Source organism: Felis catus, chromosome C2 (genome assembly GCF_018350175.1).
Source record: "Felis catus isolate Fca126 chromosome C2, F.catus_Fca126_mat1.0, whole genome shotgun sequence".
NCBI lineage: Eukaryota > Metazoa > Chordata > Mammalia > Carnivora > Felidae > Felis > Felis catus.
Genome location: NC_058376.1, coordinates 75,828,809 through 75,854,321, shown reverse-complemented (window position 1 = coordinate 75,854,321; position 25,513 = coordinate 75,828,809). Strand labels below are relative to the sequence as shown.

At 36.0% G+C, this 25,513-nt stretch overlaps 1 protein-coding gene across 3 annotated transcripts in view; it reads right to left on the bottom strand.

Annotated features, from left to right (window-relative positions):
- FGF12 (fibroblast growth factor 12) overlaps nt 1-25,513 on the bottom strand; it is a 560,445-nt gene that overhangs the window by 198,293 nt on the left and 336,639 nt on the right. For all 3 annotated transcript variants that reach the window (XM_011286026.4, XM_019839972.3, XM_003991788.6), the window contains one exon: nt 19,752-19,862. In XM_011286026.4, the coding sequence (XP_011284328.1) occupies nt 19,752-19,862 (111 nt within the window). The remainder of the gene's footprint in view (nt 1-19,751; nt 19,863-25,513) is intronic.

Sequence of the window (25,513 nt, the reverse complement as noted above, 5' to 3'; positions counted from 1 at the left end):
GTGGAAGATGCTGAGCGAGAATAGAGATATTTGGGTTTATAACCTGTGTACTCTCCATATCAGATTGTCTTGAAAATTATCATTTCCCTCTCATCAAAATGTTGTCAATAAAGATACTTTGTCAGAGTGTGAATAATATATCCTACAAAAATTTTAACCTAAAATTAAGTTGGTTCCAGGTTATTTTTCTTCATAACCCTATATATAATCTCTGTAATAACATTTGTAATTGTGGTATTTATGATAATATTTGTAGGTTATACTCAATTGGTTTTTCATTAGTCATGAAAATAATGTGTACTTCTGGCTTTTATCATTTATTAAGGTCAATTCCTCCCCCCCCTCTTCATTTTCAATAGGAAAATGACCTTACAGAATAGTCAACAAACTAGAAGATAGACAGTCTTGGCTCCTAACTCCTCCAACACAAACGTGGTCATATAAACTAGGGTACAACGGAGTATTCATTCAGGCAAATTAATTGCTCCCTTATCCTAATTCCACAGCATTACATAACACGTATCACACTGCTTTTTCATATTTATTTGTTTGCCTGAATTTCCCTGCAAATAAGGAATTTTTCAAGAATATGAAATATGCTTTTTTTTTTCCATCCAAAGTACATTGCACAGTAGAAGCATGAACAATTGTGGTCACTGAATTTAATCTCTAAAATAGCTTTTCTTCCATAAATTAAGAGAAATATGTGAGTGTTCCTACTTTAGCTTTTAAGGAAACAAAACTAGTATAAGGACAGAACTTAAGTTCAGAGGACACAGTTCTCAGTCATGAGCCTTAGCTCTAACATTTAACAGCTTTGTGACCTTGGTGCCTGGAAATAATGTAACCTCACTGAGCATTAGTGTCCACTCTGAATGCTTCAACGACTTGTTATAAAAATGAGTTAAGATAATATATTTTTTAAATGTGTATTAAACTATAAAAGTAAAGTACAAAGTAGCATTATTGATGTGGTCCAGAGCTTTCACAATGGGGTTGGGGAGTAAGGGACACTTGGGCCATCATTATCTCATATTTTAACTTAAGTTTCTTAAGATGTCATGGCAGAAAAAAAGCAATGTGTTTCATCTTATATATTTAAGACCCAGTAAGCAAAAACAGCTATGTGTTTAAAATAAAACAATGAATACATGTAAAAGTCAACACAGTTTAGGGTATAATGATTCAGTGCTTTCAGTCTGATGTCTTACTTTACAAACAATTGGTCAAATAATCCAACTGCCTGATTTATTTCCCTAATGAATTTACTGACCTATGGAACTGATGAGCACTTGGGGGTTAGAGACTTCAAATGTTTCTTCTAAGCTTTGGCCAAGAGCAAACATGGTGAATTTTCAGCATAGTCAAAATGAGCAGTACCTCCCTTTCTTGGACAGAAGCTAGTAGAAATGTTGCCTTAGCTCTTGTAGAAATCCTGCCAGTGGCTTTTAAACCTGATATTATCGTATGACCTTTCCTGTGTTATTTCAGATATGTTCAAAACTTGCATAATTAACAAGTCAATTCAATGTGATTCTCTCTTTTTTTCCCTTAAGATGAAAAATGAAGCCTGTCACCATTGATAATGAAAGCAAATGCCTGTCATCACTCATCCACTGTGGCCAATTTGTCTTATACATCAGATTTGTCTTATGGTCCACATGAAGAACTCTGAATAGCACAGGTGTCAATCCAGAAGATCATAGGGCAGAAACACCCTCCAAGAAATCTCACACATTTTGCAGGTTTTAGATTTACATCTTCCACAAATTTTCCATCAAACACTACTTTGCCAAAAGTGACACTATGGCCTCTTAGGTTTACTTATTAATGCATCCCATATATTCTAGACACTGTACTTAGGCACTTGTAATACACTGAGGTAAAAGACAGACATGGCACCTGCAATCATAGTGGTAAAAATCTATAAAATAGAATAAAAAAAAAAAAACACGCGTACACTCTGCAACTATCTTTTTACACATGAAGGCACTGAATCTCAAAGATGTGGTTTTCCCAGGGCCACAAAATCAGCCAGGAAAGGACTAGGATGTAGGGGCGCCTGGGTGGCTGTCGGTTGAGCGTCCAACTCTTGATTTCGGCTCAGGTCATGATCTCACCATTTGTGGGATTGAGTCCTACATTGGGCTCTGCGCTGATAGCAAGAAGCCTGCTTGGGATTCTCTCTCCCTCTCCTTCTTCCCCTCCTCCACTTGCTTGTGTGTGTGAGTGCTCTCTTTCTCTCTCTCTCTCTGTCTCTCTCTCTCAAAATAAATAAATATTTTTTAAAAAGCCAGACTAGGGTGAGGGTGTGAAACTATGTTCTGGTGGCTGTAAGGCTATAAAATATTGTTTCTCTTAAGAAATAAAAGAAAATTTCTAGTAACCACAACCTAAATAGTGGTAAAGCTAGAAAAAATGGAACCATAATAAATAAATTTGTCAGCCAAGCAGAAATTCCCCACTCAGAAAGTACTAAACCTTTAGTTCCTTTTAGTTAAAATTACACAGACAACAAAAGCTAACTTCTTGAGATGGTTTAGATAAGCACAACCAAAGCTTTGCACTTCATTATCATTAATTACTAAAACAAGAAAGCACTTTTGAAAATTTATGCACACAATACTGATGACCAATTATATTTAAATAGTGGAAAGTCAGTGAAAAAGCCACAAAGAAAAAATATTCATATTCCATTCAAGTTATACTGACATTGACATTCAAAGGTTGTATTTACTGCTCATGATTCAAATATATACTACATGATGTATATGATATGGTATAATATATAAATATAAATTATATTTCTGCTGAATTCCAAAAATATTAAGTGGATCTATAGAAATAAATGTGGTAAGATTTTTATTTTTAGAAACGGAGCAGGAAAAATAGAATTTGACAAATAAGAGGATGATTTTATCAGTATTCTCTACCTGAAAATTTGTTTTAGCTAATTTCTCCTATAATCCCTAGGTACAAAATTTTTCCAAAGTACCACATTTCACCTATCATTCTATTGCAGTTGCTCAATAATAGTCACTGGATCCCCATGTCCTAAAATATAAAGTTTAAATTCCCTTAGCTGTCAGTTAAGGCACTCTAAAATATGGTTCTATAATATCTCCACATAATTTCTTTGCTAAAACCATTAGTCAGTTCATTTGTGCCCAACATGGAAGGAACTTTCTCCACTCGGTAATTCTGTGCCTCTTTATCTGAAAGGGAATTCTCCTAATCTTAGCTTACATATTTTGTTCCTATTCTTCAAGGTTCAGTTTAAGGTACACTTTCTCTGAGCACCATGGCTTTTGGGGATCTCTCCTATCTCTTAAATCTAGCATTTTGTTTTTTTGTTTTGTTTTGTTTTGTTTTCTAATCACTTGGTAGTACCAGTGCTACCTGGCATTATTAAGTTTTATTTTACATAAAGGTTCAACCCCAACCTTACCTACTTTTCTAGGAGCAGCTAGAAAGCAGGAATTGTATGGGAATCATCTTTGCAACTTAGTAACTAGAATACAGTTTTCCCTCAATATCTTGGTCTTAATGAAGATAAAGCATGAACATGGCAGGCATATGTGAAACTCCAAAACTATGTCTTAAGAAGACATATGAGCAGCGTGTGGGTGGCTCAGTTGGTTGAGTCTTGATTTCTGCTCAGGTCATGATCCCAGGGTCGGAGGATCAAGCCCCACATCAAGCTCTACACTAAGTGTGGAGCCTGCTTAAGAGTCTTTCCCTCTCTCCCTCTGCCCCCTCCCTGCCTCGGTGGCATGCTCTCTCTCTGACTCTGTCTCTCAAAAAAAAAAAAAAAAGAAGAAGAAGAAGACAAATGAAGCTAGGCCACAATGACTATTGTAAAAATCTGTCTAAACAAAACAAAACAAAACAAAAAGCAAAAGAATTTACTGATATCTGCTGTGGACCGAGAAGGGGCCATTTACTGGTCATCTCCAGCTTTTTTCACAATAAAATATCAAGAAACATTCCCTAAAAGGACAGCAATGATTTGCAGTGTACTTTAAAATATTATCTTATTGTATAACTGTCTCATTTTTTTTTTTGTTACATATTACAACCTTCGGGAGTTTTGTTTGTTTGTTTTTAAATTCCAATACCTTGGCCACATCCATACCAACTAAATAAAAATCTCCAGGATTGAATCCAGGCATCAATATATTTTTTAAATTCTTCATATGATTCCAATGTACAGCATTGCCAAAAAGCAATTTCATATTTGGTAGGTCTGGGGTAGTTCTAACTAGCTCCCAGATGCTACTGTTGCTTCTCTAACCTTACCAGTCAGTAGACCAAAGTGTGCTGTGGGCAGTATCTGCGTCTCCTGCAGTTTATGGGAAAGGCAGACTCTTAGGCCCCAACTAAGACCTACTGAATCACAATTTTCACTTTCAGGAGTTTCCCAAGAGATTACTATGCATTTCAGATTCAAGAAGCACTGTTCTAGAGCAGTGGTTCTCAAAGTGTGGTCTGCTGAACTTGTTAGAAATACAAACATTCAGCCCTTCTTCCAGACCTATTGAATCAGAAATTCTGGGGGTAAGGCCCCCAAATCAGTAGTTTAACAAACCCTCTAGGTTATCCTGTTGCTCACTAAAGTATAAGAAGCAATGTTCCAGAAGAAATCACCGTTCTTACTCTTGACTGCACTTTGGAATTATCTGTGTTATTTAAGAATACTGACTGGATCCTCAGAGATTCTTATTTTATTCACTTGGGCATAAGATTTTTTTTAAGTTACCTTGGTGATTCTAATGTTCAAAATTTGGGAGCCATTGTTCTAGAGGATTTTGACGTGGTGGGAAGTAGACTGTCTCCCCTTGCATCATGATAGGACTTCCCTGCTTACATCAGCAACAGAATCAAATGACAGAGAAGAGACCATGTGGAACATTTCATTCCTACCCCTCTGAAGGAAATTCCAAGTGCAGTGAGGTTGAATCCTATCCAGAGTCAACTTCAGTCAAACCCTGCTAAAGACAGAAAGACTCAGGGTGCCTGGGTGGCTCAGTTGGTTAAGCATCCAACTTTGGCTCAGGTCATGATCTCGTGGTCCATGAGTTCGAGCCCCACATCGGGCTCTGTGATGACAGCTCGGAGCCTGGAGCCTGCTTCAGATTCTGTGTCTCCCTCTCTCTGTGCCCCTCCCCCACTGACATTCTGTCTCTCTCTCAAGAATGAATAAATGGTAAAAAAAAAAAAAAAAAAGATTTTTAAAGACAAGAAGCCTGGATCTAGGGCCCAGACAGGTGCTGAAATTGCAGATGAGGCTTCAAGAAGGCTTATTATACAACTCTTCATGGCTCTGCGCAGTCCTACATTTTCCTTGAAATCACTCTTGATCACACTTTAGGCAACATAGATTTCTCCTCTTTCAGACTTTCCAGTAGGGTCCAGCAGTCTTTTCCAGTAGGGTAAGTTTGAAGTTATATACTCTAAGTCTTTACATATAATTCCCATTTTGCAAATAAGAAACTAGTTTCAAAGTGCTAAACAAATTGCTCAAGGGTAGATAGCTGGTAAATGGAGAAATGCATGTTAATTTCCATAACTGTCTGTCTATGAAATTTTATGGGATGTTCACAACACCACACTGCTTCCTTAAGGATCATAACCTATCCCTGGTATATACCAAGGTAACAGTAAAATGGTATCTTCTGCCAATACCTAAGTAAGAGGAAGCAAAGAGAAGCTTTCTTTAGGATATTTTTAAAAATTCAATTAGAATACTATGGAGTGGGCTTAGTAATGCTGAACAGACATATTTTGACATGGGAATGTGCTCCACACTGTCTTGGTGTCAGGGAAAGCAGATGTACTAAGTGCAACCTCACTAGATCTTGGCGGAATGCCTGCTCAATACCACTCTATCTAGGCTACTGAATAATGCATGGAAATATATGCACACACACAAATACACACATCCTACACACCTCAAACTTCCAAGTCAGATACATGAAACTGGCCACCAAACGAAGAACATTTAAAATTATTGTATAATGGTTTACTATTTTATATATATATATATATATATATATATATATATATATATAATATTATAGATTCTAGATCTATTCTAGATATCTATATCTATACATATGTATATCTATATATATATGTGTGTATATATATATATGTGCATGTGTGTGTATATATATATATATATATATATATATAGTTGTTTTTTTTTTTTTTTAGAGAGAGAGCTTGAACGGGGGAGAGGGGCAGAGTGGGAGGGAGAGGGAGAGAGAGAAAAAAATCTCAAGCAGATTCCATGCTCACTGCGGAGCCCAATGCAAGGCTCAATTCCATGACCCTCTGGATCGTGAGCTGAGCTCAAATCAAGATTTGTAGGCTCAACAGACTGAGCCACCCAGGTGCCCCTCCAAAAAATATTTTAATTTACAATTTAAATACATCAAGCATATTGAAGAAAAATCCTCTCAAGTTCAATGTTTATACTCTTAAAATAAACCACCACAATATTTTATAAGTAAATCACACTTCTTTCTTAATACTTTCAAAAAGTTTTGTGAGAAAATGCAATGGTATGATTTAAGGAAGTATTTATTATGTGCTAGGAAATATTGACCAAGAAAAAGAAATTCAGTGTAAAGTGTGGGTAAAGGCATTAACTCTGGAACTAAACTCACTGAATTCAAATCCTGAATCTATCATTTAATATCTGTGTGTGTGACTAATTATTTAAACTTGCTATGCCTCAGTTTATTCATCTTCAATGTGGGCATGATTATAGTACCTGTTTTATAGAACTGTTTTAGATTTAAATGAATAAAATTTATAAAATTATTCAGTAAACATTAGCCATTATTATCTGACATGCCCCAAACTCATATTAAGAAGTAATACTTGGCACATAGGTTACCATTTTATTTTTCTAAGTCCCTCATGGAAAATATATAATTCTTTCACAGTTCATGGTAGTATGCCCTGGAAAATATCTATTCATATCAGAATAAAGCTATGATTTGTTCCTTAATAAACTGCTATAAATTGGATACCTATCAAACCAGCCACATACAAGAAATCCCAATGCCATTAATTACTATCTCCATTAAGTGTGAGAATGTAGGGAAGCCTATATATAATCTCTCAAGCAATAATTTGTATTGAGAAATGAACACAGGATACAGATATAATGGAACTGAATTTTCTTTAGTCTACCTTGACCAAATCAGCTTCACATCTCAGAGCCACAAGCAGGTAATTTCAGAAAGATTTTAATAATCTCTAATTTATCACAACTCTAATGCCCTTTTCTACTTTAAGGAATCCACCCCCCCCCCCTTTTTTCTTACTTTTAAAGCACCTGAGTGTTATAGTTTCTATTCCCTATAAAATCAGCTTCAATTTAGCTCCTGGTCCTGGCTGAATAATAAAAGCAATGGCTCTCTCTCTCTCTCTCTAGTATGTAAATGTACCATTTACATACTTTCAGAAATGATGCCTCTGTAATTATCACCATGAATATATATTCACATATTGCTTTAAGGATATATTTAAAACTGTGCAGAAGTGACTTCTTTTACTATTATTGCTATAGAGTTCACTTTTCTGGACTAACCATACTCAATTTTCTTCCTATTTTCTTAATGGAAAATAACTTTCTTATCCATTTTTGAAGTCTCTTAAATTGTCTGTCATTCTCAAAACAAAAGGCAAACGTGATCCAATTTGCATTAATCCTTCATGCTGAATGGTGTTCAACAAAGTCATATTCATTTTTAATGGCATTGTTCTGAGAATTCACTTTCATTCATTTATTCAACGAATATTGAGAACCTAATATGTGCCAGGCACTGTTCTAGGTGCTGGAGATACAACAGTGCAAAATGCAGGCACACCTCCTTGCCCCTGTGGAGCTTTTATTCTAACTAATAAGCCTTTCAAATTTAAATGGTAGTCTGATTATACTATTATTACTATAAATTAACCTATCCATATCCTTTGGTAAGGCATTAGCCATTATTAAGGCCTTATTACATGCCAACACAGCGATAAATCAGACATAGTCAAGGACCTCAAGAAACTTACAACCTAAAAGAAGTAAACAAGTCACATACATAATAAATATATACAGATGAAACTGCATAAATTTCTTTTTTTAAGGTTATTTATTTATTTTTGGAGAGAGAGACACACACACACACACAGACAGCGAGCAAACAAGTCAAGGAGGGGCAGAGAGAAGGAGAGACAGAATCCCAAGCAGTCTCCACACCATCAGCAGAGCCCAATGCGGAGTTCAAACTCATGAACCGCAAGATCATGACCTGAGCTGAGACCAAGAGGTTGACACTTAACTGACTAAGCCACCCAGGCGCCCCAAACTGCATGAATTTCTTAAGAGATGTACAGGGTATAGAGAGGAAAAAGCAGGACTTCCAGTTAAAGAAATTGGAAAAAAAAATTCAGAGACAAAAGGCAATTGATCTTGTTTTTAGAGGATGATGTAATTAGTGGAAAAAAATAACATAAGCAAGTATGAATGAGGAAACTCTGTGGTATACACGGGGAACATTTTAGTGGAAGAGGGACATAATAAAACACGTAAGTATATTAGACAGTGACAAGTGTTCTGGAGGAAGAAAATATCAAGTCGCCAAGGCAGAATGAAGTGTTAAAGACAGGGATTGAAATTTATCGACTAACCAAAAAAGGCCTCCACATGAAAAAGCATCATTTTTGAGGAAGGGAATGAAGAAGATGAGGAAGAGGGCTATTTAGGTATTCGGAGGAAGAACATGTTAGGAAGACATGGAATGCTGGGAGGCCTTGAGAAAAAGCATAGTTGCCATGTTTGAGGAACAAGAAGACTAATTGACAAGAGGTAATGGGCAGGATTAAGTAAAACCATACTGGTCATAAAATGAGCTTGGCTTTTACCCTTAATGATGTGTGATGAAAGAGACTGAACAGAGAAGTGACCTAGCCAACCTATGTTTTAACTGGGTCACTTTGGTTGCTGTGTGGCTAATAGACAAAAGAGGAAAGCCGTAAGTAACAAAATCAGTCAGGAGGCTACTGTAAAAGTCCAAAGATAAGAGCAGCTTTGTCTAGGTAGTGGCAATAGGGGTATTGCAAAGTGGTCAGATTCTGTATATATTTTGAAGGCAGAGTGAATTCACTACAGTTTTCAAACTCATCGCAAAAATTATTGTACTATCCACTCTTACAACTTTGCCTTTTTAATAATGTGTTTAAAAGGGGAAATTTCAAGTTTTCAAAGAGAAAAACAAAAGTCGTTGCCAATCTTATAGGCTTTCAAAGTTTCAGATCTTTCAGGGATATTGGAGATAATCTTTTCTAAACGCCTAATTTTGGATAAGAGTAGATAACCAAGGAACAAAAGGCTTAAACAAGAACACTCAGCTAAGTGGGGACAGGACTTGCACTGGAAACAGGTTATCTGACTCACAGTCCAATTAGTGATACTTAAGTGGTTTATACTCTTCCTTTGAAGTTGTATTCAGTCATTTTGATTTCACAACATTGAGTAAGAGGTATCCCAAACTCAAAACTCTTCAGGGCTTAGGCAGGTAGGAGGAAAATGTGGGGGAAAGGAGGTGCATCCATTGTTTGAATACACTCATTTTTTTCCCCCGTGAAGCATGCCAACTAAATGAAACCTATCTGCATAGCCCTCCGGTTTGGGATCTTGGAAACGGTCCACTGCTGTGCTCGGCAGAAGGGCAAATAAGGACATCACACTCTACGAGGGGAAACACAAATACAGATAAGGAATGGCCAGTCAAATGTGACTTGTGCAGCTGTGAAGGTATATACAAGCTTCAAACTCAGTAGGGTGAAGTGAGTTAGTGAGGGGTGTTGTATAAAGGTGGCAATTGTCAGGAAAGTTAGAGAAGCCTTCACATAAAGGAGATAAAAGTTGAGAAGGGCACTAAAGGGTAAGAGTGGCTTACTAGATAAGCCACTGGATAAGACTGGTGAAGTCAGTCCAAATAAATGTAATTAGCATGTGTAAAATGACCAAGACACAGGCTTACCTATATATCATTTTTGTAATTCCCCCAAACCTATGCTTGATCACACATCTGTTTAGAATTGAGCTCTGATTCTCTCCAGATAATAAATCAAATGTAACATTCCATTCTCTCTCTCTCTCTCTATCTCTGTATGTGTGTATATATATGTACACATATGTACGTATATGTACATACGTATACATATGTACATATACGTACATATGTGTACATATATATACACATACACACAGAGTATTCTCAATAAATATATACAGCAAACATATATAGATTGATAGATGTGCATATATATATGTACACCACATCTTTATCCATTCATCTATCACATGTTAAATACACTGGAATTAAAATAATTTTTTAATGTGGCTACCAGAAAATTTAAAAAAAACATATAACCGATTCTGTACATGTTTGAGACACTACAAAGTCTGAATCTCATCATGGTTTGCAGTATGCCTACAGACCTATGCTTTCCCTATTATATTAGGAATTAGGTACCAGTAGAAGTAGGTATGGCAGTCCCAAGACAGAGACTGCCTTAATCAGAAAATGTGAACACTCCAAACCCTGGGGGCAGAGGAGAGTTACCAGTCATACCTACTGCAGTGTATCAGAATCCTCTAGAGGGCTTGTAAATGCAGACTGCTGAGCCACAGCACAGGGTTCTAATTCAGTATGTCTAGCTTAAGGCTCAAGAATGTTCCCAGATGATGCTGATGCTGGGGACTACACATTTTATGAACCACTGACTTAGAGCACTCTTCAATACCCCCAGCTAGCACCTTTACATTCTTTCATGTGTAACAATAGCTGCCACCATTAAGGATTCTACTTCAGTTGAAATGGCTGTGATCTATGAGATCCTTGCAAACAAACACTCTTTCATCCATGCTGACAAAGATTAATAATAATAATAATAATAATTATTATTATTATTATAGTAACAACAATCAACAATGTTAATTGAGAATTACTGTGTTTTAGGCACTGTAACTTTAAGCACTTTTCATGAATTGCCCCATTTCGTCTGCACAACAGCCCTATGATGTAAATTCTACTATCATTCCCACTTAACAAATGAGAGAATTGGATGTGAAGAGGCTAAATACACCAAAGGTACAGAATCTCAAGTCAGATAGCCTGGATTCAAATTCTGGCTCTATCATTTATGCATGTGACTCCCCACATCTTTACACACACCTTGAGAATATCACATAGGGATCTGTAAAGTGAAGATTTCCTGCTGGCAGCATACCTTTCAGAAGAAATGGTATTTAAAGAAATGGAAGCTGCCAGTCAGTTTTTCTGAGCATACATTCCCTTCTATGTGAGAATTAATGGAAAGGCTACTAAAATCTGAGAGATTGTCTGTTCCTCTCATTTTGTGCAATCAGAGATTGTATAAATCTGAGAAATTTTATGTGATTTGTTCAAGGTCAACACACTGGTCACCTCACGGAGCCAAGAATATATTAAAGACAACATTAGCCCTCCCTTCTTTCTAGGAATACACTTGGTTAAGTAACTCCTGTAAGATTCCTTTTTTAAAATTATTTTTTTGAGAGAGAGAGAGATAAAGAGACAGAGTACTAGCAGGAGAGGGGCAGAGAGAGAGGGAGACACAGAATCTGAAGCAGGCTCCAGGCTCTGAGCTGTCAGCACAGAGCCCAACGCAGGGCTTGAACTCACGAACCACGAGATCATGACCTAAGCCAAAGTCTGACGCCTAACAGACTGAGCCACCCAGGCGCCCTGCTCCCAGAAGACTCTTAACCACTATGCATACTGCTTATAAATATGCCCACAAACAGTTACAGAGCAACTAGCAAGAAGGATAATTTCAAATGGCTCATGTTTTCCTTTACTGACTAGAGGAACACATGAGGACAGAAGTCTTAGGATGAAAAAGAAATACAAGACTAATAAGGAAAGAGGTCAAGGTTACAAAAAGTTTAGAAAGCTTATCCCCCTATGATTTTATGTGAGTGGGTAAACTATTCAAGGAAATTGTTTCTTGTTCATGCTCTCCATAAATATCATCTGGAGGCATAGTCTTTAAAATTAAAACATAGTCAACAAAACCAAATTTCTAACAAATGTTCATTACTCTCCTTCTAGCTATTAAAATCAAAAGGCATTTTTTCTTTATTAAAAAAATCAAGTGAAGTAACTGCATTCATAAGCTAAAGATAAATATTAATTTTGATAATGAAAAAATATGCCACTGCAAGAGTAACAACATCACATGTACCACAATGTTGCTTCAGATTATGTAAATAATCTTGCTTAAAGAAAATCAGCAGGAGAAAACATACGTTGGTTTTCTTTTCATCCAACTTGTAGGTGTGATTTCACACATACAAACTGATGACATATTCTTAAAGTATAGATGATAGTAGAAGAAAATAATATCCCTATAGTTGGATATAGCGTAACCCTTACTCTCCCATGAGAATGATAATGTGTATGCTTGAGTAAGTGAAGGAGATGAACTGCCTGTCCAGGAAGGCCCCTGTTTGGGGAGAAAAACATCTTTATAATTCTTCACAGCATTCCTTATGTCCTTGATAGTTTTTCCCAACTAACCATGTGGATCATGTTTCTGTTGATAGTTTAGCAATACAGAGCTTCTGTTGGCTTTGGCTGTGTCTACAGACTTGTGGCTGGTGGTATCAAAACATCATATGTTTGGTATTGTATAGAAAACATAACTGGATGACTACATTTTTAAGTTTCCAATTGGATTTCTGAAACTCAGATACAGACCATTCACAGAGCTAGAACAAACAATTCTAAAATTTGTATGGAACCGGAAAAGACCCTGAAATGTGTTTCTTTATGCTGAACTCATGAAGAATTTAATTTATTCATAAAATCTGAATACACTGTTTGTATTTATAAACAGTAGTTAGGAACATGAAATATTAGATGTCTAGAATAAAAATATCTCAAGAAATGGATTCTGTGTTCATTAAATACTAAGCACAAAAGTCAAACAATTTGTTAAATCAAAACATGGCAGATCATTAAGAAAACAATCTTGGAATGAATAAAACCTTTTTATTTTATTTATCTTTTTAACTTGTCATTAGCTTGTCTGATACTTTATTTTTTCAATATGAAATTTATTGTCAAATTGTTTTCCATACAACACCCAGTGCTCATCCCAACATGTGACCTCCTCAATGCCCATCACCCATTTTCCCCTCCCTCCCACCCCCCATCAACCCTCAGTTTATTCTTAGTTTTTAAGAGTCTCTTATGGTTTGGCTCCCTCCCTCTCTAACAATAAAGCCTTTTTAAATAAGAAAGAAAAGCTGAAGGCATAAAAGCATATTTATAAAATAAAGCACAGCCAAAAAAATTCAGAGACAAGCAACAAAATAAGTAAAAAATTTACAACTCATGTAACAAAGAGCTGATATTTTAAAATATAAATAGATTTTCTACAAATGAAAAGACATTTCATAGAAACAGATATAAGCAGACATTTTATCAGAAAAGAAGTGAAGATGGTTCTTAAAATATATGAACAAGTGCTCAACCTAACTCATAATAAGACAAATGAAGTTTGTTTTTAGGTAACAAAGAACTACAAGTTTGATAACACATTATGTCGATTACAACATAAGGAAACAAACACTCTCAATGTAAATTTGTATGATGGAGAGCAAATAGATATCTTTCAAAACTAAAAAAAAGCATTTATATATCCTTGACCCAGGAATTATGTTTCTATCCCATCCCATAAGTACACTTGTACATATGCAAAATTACTTATGCAAAAGTACAATATCCATCCCATAAGTACACTTGAACATATGCAAAATTACTTATGTACCAAGATATTCTTTATAGTGTTGTTTGCATTAACAAAATATAAGAAAGAACTGAAATGGCCTTTGATAGAGATTTAGGTTAAATAAATTGTTCCTCCTAAATATGTACTAATATGGAAAAATCTTGTAGATATAACAGTTTTAAATTTAAAAAGGTGCTTAACAAGTGTTAGGTAGATAGATGATGAAGAGAGAAAATATAAATACAAACACATAGCATTGTATATGTTGATAAATGAATAGACTGTACCTAGAAGAATACCAAGAAATGTGACCACGTGGCAAATAAGAGAAGAACAGAAAATTGCTTTTGACTATGGCAATGTATCCCAGACAAAGAAACACACCCGTGGTTAATGACTCACAGCAAAGAATAAAAATGCACATGTTGCTAGACCTGGGATGTCTTAGTAAGAGGGTGTAAGATAGGACCTAGAGCATTTGGTCTTGTGTTAGGCAATTTTAGGGAGGGCTCAAAGAAATGTAGATTTACTCTCAAGGACTACTCTAAGAAAGTGGGTGTCATTCTATGATTAGGTATGTTAATAAATATTACCAAAACACATGAACAGAGCAAAGCTAAAGCTGTGTTTAGTGAATTAGCAAGCAGCCACTCATATAAACCAGGATAGAGAAATAGTTGATCATTTTGTAGTTTGGACAACATTATTCTTTTTGTCTGTGTTCAGACATGATTACAGAGTGTTCGGTCTTATTTTTGTCTTAATCCACCATGATCACAGTGGACTTGTCTGATTTCCTATTCTGTGAAATTGTGTATATTCAACAAAGCACACCATGGCCTGATAGAGGGCCAAGCAAGTTCCTGGCTGTCAGGGACTGTTTTGCTCAACTGTATACACTTTTGTGTCCTTAAGATTTTGTATTATATACTTATCTTACCTATTCAAAATATGTTTTAAAAGAATATCAGGACTGGGGCTTCTGGGGGAGATGGTGGAGTAGAAGGACCTAGGCTCACCGGACCCCATGGAAACAACTAGGTAACACATCAGTGTAAATAACCCGAAGGCTGGCAGAATGAACTCCACAACTAACTAGCTGAATAAATAAAGAAGATGCGGTATATACATACAATAGGATATTATTCAGAGATAAAAAAGAATGAAATCTTGCCATTTCATGGATGGAACTAGAAAGTAGAATGTTACAAAATCAGTCAGAGAAAGACAAATACCATATGATTTCACTCGTATATGGAATTTAAGAAATAAAGCAAATGAACAACGATGGAAAAGAGAGAGAGAGAAACCAAGAAAGTGACTTTTAACTCTAGAAAACAAACTGATGGTGGGGTGGGGGTGGATACAGGATGCGTGAAATAGGTGATGGGGATTACAAGCACGCTTGTGATGAGCACCAAGTAATATATGGAAGTGTTGAATCACTATATTGTACACCTGAAACTAATATAACATTGTATGTTAACTATACTGGAATTAAAATTTTAAAGCTTAATAAAATTGAAAAATAAAAGAATGTCAGGACTGAAGGAGACCTTAGAAGTCACTGAGCCCTAAAACTACCCAATCACCACTACCTTCTCCCACCTTCCCATACCAATGGGGTTTTCTTGTAAAACCCCCCACAAGTGCCAGTACAGCATCTGCTTGCATATCTCCAGTTCGACCATTCTACTAATTTATCAGGCAGCTCACTCCATACTCAAATGGCTGCTCATATATTTTGTGCAGAGGGAAAGAGAACAATGCATTTGGTTATAATATCTTAATTGTTTTCACCCTAGCATGTTTGACCTCTTCAAATGCATCTTCTCCTACAGCAACTAGTAGAGCAGAATAATTACCTTTCTAATTTTATGTAAAATATTCCTATTAATACTCTCCAAACTGCAATTGTCTTTTTGTGTGCCAGTGTTCCAACACAGTTTTGTATCTTTTGTTATCATTACATTTGCAGAGATTCTTATCTGTTGCCGCTGACAAACCCATTTGTTTTTGTACTCAATTACATGTAATTAGTCTTTGCTTCACGAACAAAAGAACAGGTGTCTTTATCAATTCAATGCAAGATACCATGGTAAGGTTGGTTGGACCTAATGATGTCTAGTGAACCAAACAGCACAATTCTGACAGATGCTCATAGTAACACGATTTTTTTTCAAACAATCAAATGCTTTTACTCCTGCCCACACCAAGTAGAGAAAGAAAAGTCATTTTCACATCTTAGAGGCTTATAATTTTCTATTTTTTAAAAAATGAGTAGAATTTTAATCCTGATATTTCTATCCTTCATCCCTACTAAGAAAAAGTATAAATAAAACTTATTTGCTTTTATTGGAAATTGTTCAATGAAAATATGTATGTATGGGGAGGGGAATCAAAATAAAGTACATTAATTGAAAAACTGGTGAAATCTGAATAACGTCTATAGCTCAGTTAATAATATTGTACCAGTTTTAAGTTCTTGATTGTGATAATTTTACTGTTGTCACATAAAACGATACCCTTAGGAGAAACTGGGTGAGAAGTACATAGGAATATCCTGCATTCTTTTGTAATTTTTCTGAAGTCTAAAATTATTTCAGAAGAAAAGTTTAAAAAAAATATTTGGGTGAGTGAAGTATTTAGCCAATGACTCAGAAAAATTTTGCACATATGCACAAGAAGACATCCATTCATTCATTCCATTTTTTTGTTGTTGTTGAGTACTTACTATGCATCAGAGATCATTCTAAAGATAACTCAAAGAGCAAAACAAAATCTCTTCCCTCTTGAAACCTACATTCTCCTGGGAGAAAGATCAAAAACAAACAAACAAACAAACAAACAAACAAACAAACAGCAACAGTGTATGTGTATAGTTTTATATCATGTGGTTATAAAAGCAATGAATACAAAAAAGGGGGGATATCAGAATAGAGAGAGCCAAGGTGAGATGTATCATTTTATAAAGGATAGTTAGGGAGGGTATTTTCAATATCTATAAGAAATAGAAATGATAATTATCCACCAAAAAGAAAATGGATAAATATATTTGGGTATATTCATGCAAAGAGATACTTTACAAACATGAACATGAATAATAGAAAGCAAATATATCACCATCTGTGCAGCTCACAACCATAATATAAGGGAGAAAAAGTACATAGAAATTATACAGCAATGCTCTCACTTATACAAAGTTTAAAACATGGAAAACAATATTATGAATGATTTAAGTATACACATATGAAATAAATGTATTTTTAAAACTTCATGGAAATAAAAAATGCTAAATTCAGGATAGTAGTTACGTCTGATACTGAAGGAAAGCAGAACTCCATTGGGAGAACATACAGTGGGTTCAAATGCACTTATACTGTTACCTGAATTTTAAGTCAGAGGTTGGGCATCCAGGTAGATTCATCCTAGTCTTGTTATTTTGTATACCTGAACTACTTTTAATACCAATATATCAAAAGGTGAGTGTAGTTGTTTATCTTAAGAAAAAAATATTTTAAATTTATTAATTCAGTTTCTAACAGTATTTGACAAAATGTATCACCCTCAACATGTGTTATGCACAATGCCACTATGCATATATACACACATAGGCATATATATTTGTACATATATATGTGTGCATACAAACGTATGTTTATAAATATATAGGTATGGATTTACACTAGACACTGACCCAGCATCTGCAGAGAGAGCACTGTTTAATTCTTTGTCTATGAAATGGAGAAGGAAGGATTTTTGTCAGTTGAACTCACATTTTTTGCCCTTGCCCTTCAGCCACAACCTCATGATAAAAGTCATACATCTTCAGGATGCCTGTCTGGGTTACAGCTGCATCCTGTGGAATGAAGTGTGGCTATTTGGCTTACTTGGGGATTAAATCTATTCTCTTCAATTTATAATTTTTCAATTTTTTTAAAAAGTTGAATGGACAATGCTGACAGAAGATATTATTATCTCGAGCTGCCTCATTTTATAGAAAAATAAACTGAGATCCAGGGATACCTCAGAGATAGCAGAGGTGATACAGTGAAGCAATCTCCCTGATTCATTTCACCCATACTAACAGCTTACTAAATCTACATGAAGTAGAGATACAATAGATGAAAATCTTGCATGGAGAGAAAGGCATCCCCATTCCTCGGTACTCAGTTGAAAATGTGAATCATTTAGGGGCGCCTGGGTGGCATAGTCGGTTAAGCATCCGACTTCAGCCAGGTCACGATCTCGCGGTCCGTGAGTTCGAGCCCCGCGTCAGGCTCTGGGCTGATGGCTCAGAGCCTGGAGCCTGTTTCCGATTCTGTGTCTCCCTCTCTCTCTGCCCCTCCCCCGTTCATGCTCTGTCTCTCTCTGTCGCAAAAATAAATAAACGTTGAAAAAAAATTAAAAAAAAAAAAATAAAATGTGAATCATTTAAAGAGTGCATTCCTACAGCCACAAACCAACAATGCAAACCACAATAGGCTAATCAACCACTTTGCAGAAAACTGGGGATGCAATTTTTTATAATAAGATCTTTTCTGTATTGTAATTCATATTTTGCAACGTGTAATATTAAATGAACAAAGAATGATTTAGAAAGGGTGGACAAGAACGTTTTCACACTTTAGGAGTTGCAGATCTTCCCCCAAATCTTTAATTTTAATTTAAAAGTTATTTCTCCATAGAATATAAGGCTTCTTACATTATCTTAGGCAATTTGGTAGATTGCCACCCTGACCACAAAATTATATCCATCAGAAGACAACTCAATGGGACATATATTTGATGAGTATTTACTATGTGCTTGGCACTAACGATCTAGCAGTGAATCCAAACAAACTTTAGGAAACTATATGGCACCCTGCATAATTTTAAGATAATATGAATTTCCCCCTGGGTATCTGTGTATGATTCTGCAGGAACTAAAAGATATGATGAGAGTAATCACTCTTGGCTCTGAGGCTTATATTCCATTTTTTTTCTGAAATGCAAATATACTACTATGTCATACCTTGATGATTTTGTTTAGTTATTAAACTTGTCAACTCTATACTTGAATTAGTTAAAAACTAATTCCAGGGATATTATTTAAAAACTTTGAATACGTGGCACTTTATTTTAAAAACTTATAAACAAACTTTCAGGTCTACTAGTCTTTATTATCCTGTTATTACCAATACATCATCATACTATTTTAATATATTTTTCTTTTACAATTAATAATTTGAGGTGCCTGGATGGCTCAGTCGGTTAAGCATCCAGCTCTTGATTTTGGCTCAGGTCATGATCTCATGGTTTGTGAGATGGAGCCTTGGGTCAGGCTCTGCACTGACAGCAGAGAGCCTGCTTGGGATTCTCTCTCTCCCTCTCTCTGCCCCTCACTTCTCATGTTCTCTCTCTCTCAAAATAAATAAATAAATACTTAAAAAAATTAAAATCAATAATTTTGTCATTAAAATGAAATCACATGTAATATACAGATGTATATACTCAATGTTTACCTTAAGAAGTAATTTTGGCCTGCCAGAAATGATGTTTGGAGAATTATTATAAAATGCTCGCTATTTGGTTCTAGGATTAAAACACCATCTTGTGCTGGAAATTCTGCCTTGTTCCTATAAATATTTATCACCATATTGACTATAAACACTGGAATGGGACAATCTTCTTATCCACTGACTATCTGGAACTCTTTCAATTCTCTACCTTCTTATTTAGTGTGTGACCTCTCTCAACTGTGTCTTTACTCTAGGGAGTCACAGCAAAAAGGATAGAAGACAGACACCAGCTTACTAGCAGTTAAACAGTTCAAAAGGCAGCCTGGCCACACCCTAAGACTTAGATACACCAGACCATACATTTGATCATCGTTAACTGGACTGGGAGAAGTTAATGCTCCTTACTGTAGTCGCTGTTTTCGTCCTTGGTCCCGTCAATGGTACCATCTGGGTGCATCTGCAGGAAATATCCCTGCTGGCTGAATAACCTTGTCACAATTCCTTTCAGCTGGGGTTCTGCAAAACAAAATAGAATGGTTATTCAAGTTCTTATTTTGTTTATAAAAATACACACTTGCAAATTGTCCAAAAATTCTCTAAAGTCACAAATGCCAATGGCTTAAATATTGAAATAAGTATATGGAAAAGGGGCATCTCAGTAACATGTCTTTACTCTTCTTTTTCCTTCTAGAGGCAGAGCCATAATACTATGCATCAGGAAACCAAATATAAATAGATAAAAACTAATTATGACTCGGAAAATAAAGAGGCGTGCTAAAAAGTGAATTATTTTTCTTCCTCATGCATCTAATGTCTGACTGCAAGATGCCACGAACTGTATGGTCTCATTCTAGAATCAGTATTTACAACGAACCGCCACTATAATTCCTAAGTTTCCAGTAGTCAAAAACAGGCCCTGGAAGATTTCTATTTCTGCTGAATATAAACTATCCATTAGAAACTCCTGGGTTTTGAAATTCTGATCAACTTCAGCCAGAAAGAAAGAATGGCTTGGATAAGAACCACAGGAAAAAGCAAAACCCCCATGGCCATGAGATGTCACTGAAAAGTATGTGAAAATAAATTTCACCTTCAATAAATACTTTACCAGACAGAAGCCTCAGCACTACAAAAGTCATTTTTCCAGTACCAAAAAAAGTAATAAATTCATGTATATTTCTCTAAATATTTCACTAGAAGTGAAAGAAGCTGTCCTCACTAGAAGTGACCATTAGAAGTGTTCCTCAGCTTTTATAAACTCCCTACACATTAATACCATCAAACTGAACTTTGTATACCACATTTGGGTTTTTACATATCAGCTACCATAAATATTTAAAGCTTTCTCATTATGGTGCTGGCTGCCAGCGACAATTCACTTTCTATAGCATCACTACCATCTGTGTCTCTACTTCAGCACTGGGCAAATATTAGACTATTCTAACGCATTCCTGAAGTAGCAACATACTATCCTCAAATTCAGCATCATACTGAATTTCAACTGACAGTCAATTTCATTCCTTCACCCATTTATTCAACCAATTACTCCAAATCTCTTTTTTGTCAGACAATATGCTAGGTACTGTGTGTTACACCAAACACACTGATTGATGTGACTACATAAGAATTCTAGTTAAGGATTCAGTGTGTTTAACTCTTTGGGAATAGACCTGCTCTCTATAGCATATGTCTGCGGTTAAACTTTTTCATATATGACTTAATCACACGTATTCAGGAATATAAGGCACTACCTATATAAACATGTCCTCTTGAAAGCAATCCTAATAAGCAGAGAAGGTACTAAGAAAATTTGGAATACTGAAGCAGGGTTATGAAAAAAAAGAACTGAACTGGAAATAAGGAATTCTGGCTGATGACTATATGTTATATATGTGTGTTAAATAAATTTATTTAATTTGTAGGACTATCTAGAAGTCAAACTAAGTGATCTTTAGATCCCTTCTATAAGTATCTATTGACTTGGGGTACATTAGAATCCTCTTCCCTGAGTGATAGCAGAAATCAAGGAATGTTCGGTGTGTTGCCTCCATGGGTCCACCCAATCTGACATGTTAGGAACATGCTGGAGGAACACATAGCTGGCTAACCTCACTGTAAAACAATATCCTGTGCCGCCATCAAATCCTACCAACGTTTCTAGGCTCAACTCAAGATCACCTCTTCCAAGAAAGTTTGGCTATTGTAACTGAGGGAAATATATAATTGGGGGAAATAAAAAGAACATGTGTGCCTCTGTCATGAGGCTAACTGACTGACAGGCAGGTGCTAATATGGCATACTTAATTCTATATATGCAGGCAGAAGACCCAGCTTTGAGCCACAATTTCCATGTGCTCCTGAGGAAGTCATTTTACATTTGAGGCTCAGTTTTCATATAAAGGGAAAAATAATTCCTATGCTAATTATAACTGCTGGGAAATTCAATGAATAAATATAGGTGATAGTATGAATTCAAACCCATAAGAATATAAAGCCTAATTAAGGTCTATTTTCAGTGATGAAAATCAAGAAGACAGCATAAGTGAGGTAAAGGAACATACTAAGAACCAACTTTATGTCTTCTGATTTCTGTTTTAGTAAAATATTAATTAAGCTTCTAAGTCATTAAACAATGGGCTACAAGTAGAGGATAGAACAGGATAGAAGGAAAGGGACAGGTTGTCTTATAATTGATATCTTATTTCTAATAAGCTTGATAAGGTCACTTTAAGAAGTCATGTTTGGGTTGGTAATGAGATACATGGCAGCTGAGTCACTAATGCCAGCAGATGATTGTTTTTTTCATGCTCTTTCTGTAGCTGTAATTAAACACTTCTTTTGCTATGGTGAAGCCATCCCTTTGTTGGGGCCCTGGGAATTCAGGTTGGTAACTCCTGTTCAAGATAATGAGCATCAGGCATTTATACTGCCCCCAACTGCCTAGAAGCAGTGCTAGAACCAGCTCAGAGTCCGAGTTTAAATTATGTGATGATCTATGAAAGCACATGTCTTGCACTGTAGATGTTTCAAAGGAGACTTGACCATCTATTGAAAAAATGCCTTGAACCTAGAATGTGTCATAGAAAGCCAGGTCTGTACCCTGATTACCATCTATCAAACCCTATCAATCTTTCTAGGCTCAGCTCAAGTTCTCCTCCACGAAGGCTTGACTATCATAAGTGTGGGTCATTTTTATAGCTGAGGGGGAAAAAGAGCTGTTTTATCGTATTTTAAAGAAAGGGATTTAAAAGATGAGACCACTTTTTTGGTATACCTAAAATCCTGGAGGCACTCAATAAATATGCTTTTTGTCAGATTATCCTTAGGGATCTAAGAGATTAATATATTCTATGCTGTCCTCAGAGAGCACCCAGTCTAGTGCATGAAACATATTTATATATAATACTAGTGTGATGTAGGTGTTAAATAAGGGATAGAAGCAGAGTGGCATGATGGCACCAAGGAGTAAGGGACTAATTCTGTCTCAAGGTTGGGTGAAGGAACCTTATCCATCACTTGAAGAGTAAGTGGCATTTTCAGAGTCAAAAAAAGAAAAAGAAAAAAAAAAAAAAAACAGAGAAAGAGCATTCCAGACAAATAAACAATCGATATTTTCCAATTTATATGATTCTAAGATAATGTTCTTCTATTATTTTTCTTCTTTTTTTTTAATGAAATGGTGGCTATATTACTAGATGGTGAGGTGGCAGGGATTTGGTTTGTTATCTTTTGTACTCTAAAATGGTGTGGCAAATGCTGCTAGCTTTTCTCCCAAATCCATTTCCTCTTTTTCCTGGGCACCCAGCTAGACCATATGTCCTAGCCTCCCTTGCAGTTAGGTTTGGCAGATGAATGAGTGTCATATGGAATGTAAGTGGAAGTGATGTGTGCCATTTTCAGGCCGAGGCTTTTAAAAGCAAACATTCTCTTAATGCTGGCTGGATTTAGATGACAAAGCCCTAGGGGATGTCAACAAAATAGAAGAATGCTGGGCTTCTAAATAACTGATGGAAAAAAGGCAATAGCCATCAGAAATGCCCACTTTGGACACTTAGGTGTACAAGAAATAAACTTCCATTGGTGATACATAGTAACTTCCTTCCAAAAAGTACAATAAGAAAAGGGGGACAGGACAGAGGAACTTCACAGTAGAGAAACCTGACAAACAAAACACTACCTCAGCAAGGTGATCAAGGTTACCATCAAAAGTCATAAATCATACTGATAACATGTACTCTTAATATGATGTGATGAGATCATATTACATGAGATGTAATGTAAGATGGCACTTTACCTCTGTGGTCTTCTTCCCTTAAACTCATAACCCCAGTCTAATCATAAGAAAAACACCAGGCAAATACCAACTGAAGGACATTCTACAAAATAGCTGACTAGGAATCCTTAAGTTGTCAAGGTCACCAAAAATAAGAAAATTCTAAGAAAATGTCATAGCCAAGAGGAGTCTAAGATAGGACAATTAGATGTAATGTTGTATTGTAGATGGGATCCTGGAACCGAAAAAGAACAATAAGTAAAAACTAAGGAAATCTTAATGAATTACAGACTTTAGTTAATCATGAGGTGTCAGCACTGATTTTTTTAAGTTTACTTATTTATTTTGAGAAAGAGAGAGAAAGCACGTGTGTGTGTGACTGTGCAAGCAGGGGAGGGGGAGAGAGAGAGAGGGAGAGAGAGTGAGAGTCCCAAGCAGGCTCCACCAACCCTGTCAGCATAGAGCCCAATGCGGGGCTTGATCTCACAACCGTGAGATCATGACCTGGGCCTAGATCAAGAATCAGATGCTTAACCAACTGAGCCACCCAGGCACCCCAACACTGATTTGTTGATTTTCATAAGTATACCAAACTAATATAAGATGTTAATATGGGAAACTGAGGATAGTTTAAATGGGAACTCTTTGTACTAACTTAACTTTTCTGTAAATTTAAAACCATTCCACAATAAAAAGTTGAGTGATAATTACAGCTACAAAGCAGGTTAGAAATTTAATTCTTAGAGAGGTTGAGTGAGACAGTCGGTAAAGGATAGGAATTCATGTTCAACAATGCTTCCCTTCAGGATGACATGGCAACTTCAACAGAGGTTTGAATTCAAAGCCACTCAGAAGAGCTGTGACATGGAAGAGCTATCTTGACATTCCTGTTGCTTTAGCACATAGTGCTGTGGAACATTTACCTAAGTATATACTGGAAACCCAGAGCAGGTGGACTATGGGGGCCGATCACACATCTCAGGATGACCACTGGACAGCAGAAAACAAAATGAATTTTAGAATTGGAAAGGACCTTGGAATCTCACACTTCCCTTCATCAAAATCCCTTCCTTCATCAATGCCAAAGATTAAAAAATAAATAAGTAAATAAATAAATAAATAAATAAATAAATAAATAAATATTGAAAAATAAAATAAACACAAAAGCAAACGAGGCTCAGAGGGAAAGTGTCTTGTCCGAGGTCATCCACCTAACACAGAGTTGAGTTAGGACAAGAACTACTCTCCTATACACTGAATGAACATCATTCTTTCCTTTGAAAAAGCAGCTAAGATACAATCCATATATTGTGCATGGGAGGGGTTAAGGGACAAAAGGTAAAGAAGAGAGGAGAAGGAGGAGGAAGAGCACTGAGTTGTATGTCAGTTATTGGAGTACAGGGGTAAAAAAGAGAAGAGGCTACAGGAAAGTCTGCAAGAAGTATATACGTACACATATACACACACAATAAATACCTTTGATACCAAAATTAGATTGTATTTATCTAGGGCCAACCTATTCAACATTTGCACTCAAAATTAGAGAAAGTGCCCCCATGTAAACACCAAGCTAAAATAAAACTACAACAGCAACCCAAACTTTCTTATGGAAGCCATATCCAGAGACTTAACAGTACTTACTCCAATAACGATGGCTATATTTTGAACCCATCTACTTTGTACCAGGCACTCCCCTAATGATTTTACCTATTTTTATTGAATACTCACAATAACTGAGTGTGTAAGGTCCTTTTTTCTCATTTTTCAGATAAGATTATGGAGATTTGGAGAAGCTCCCTCACTTGCCCAAAGTTACAGAACTAGTAAATTCAAAGGCAGCTCTAGCTTAAGAGTCTGTGGTCTTGGCTACTCTCCAGCACTGTTCAGTGGCTTT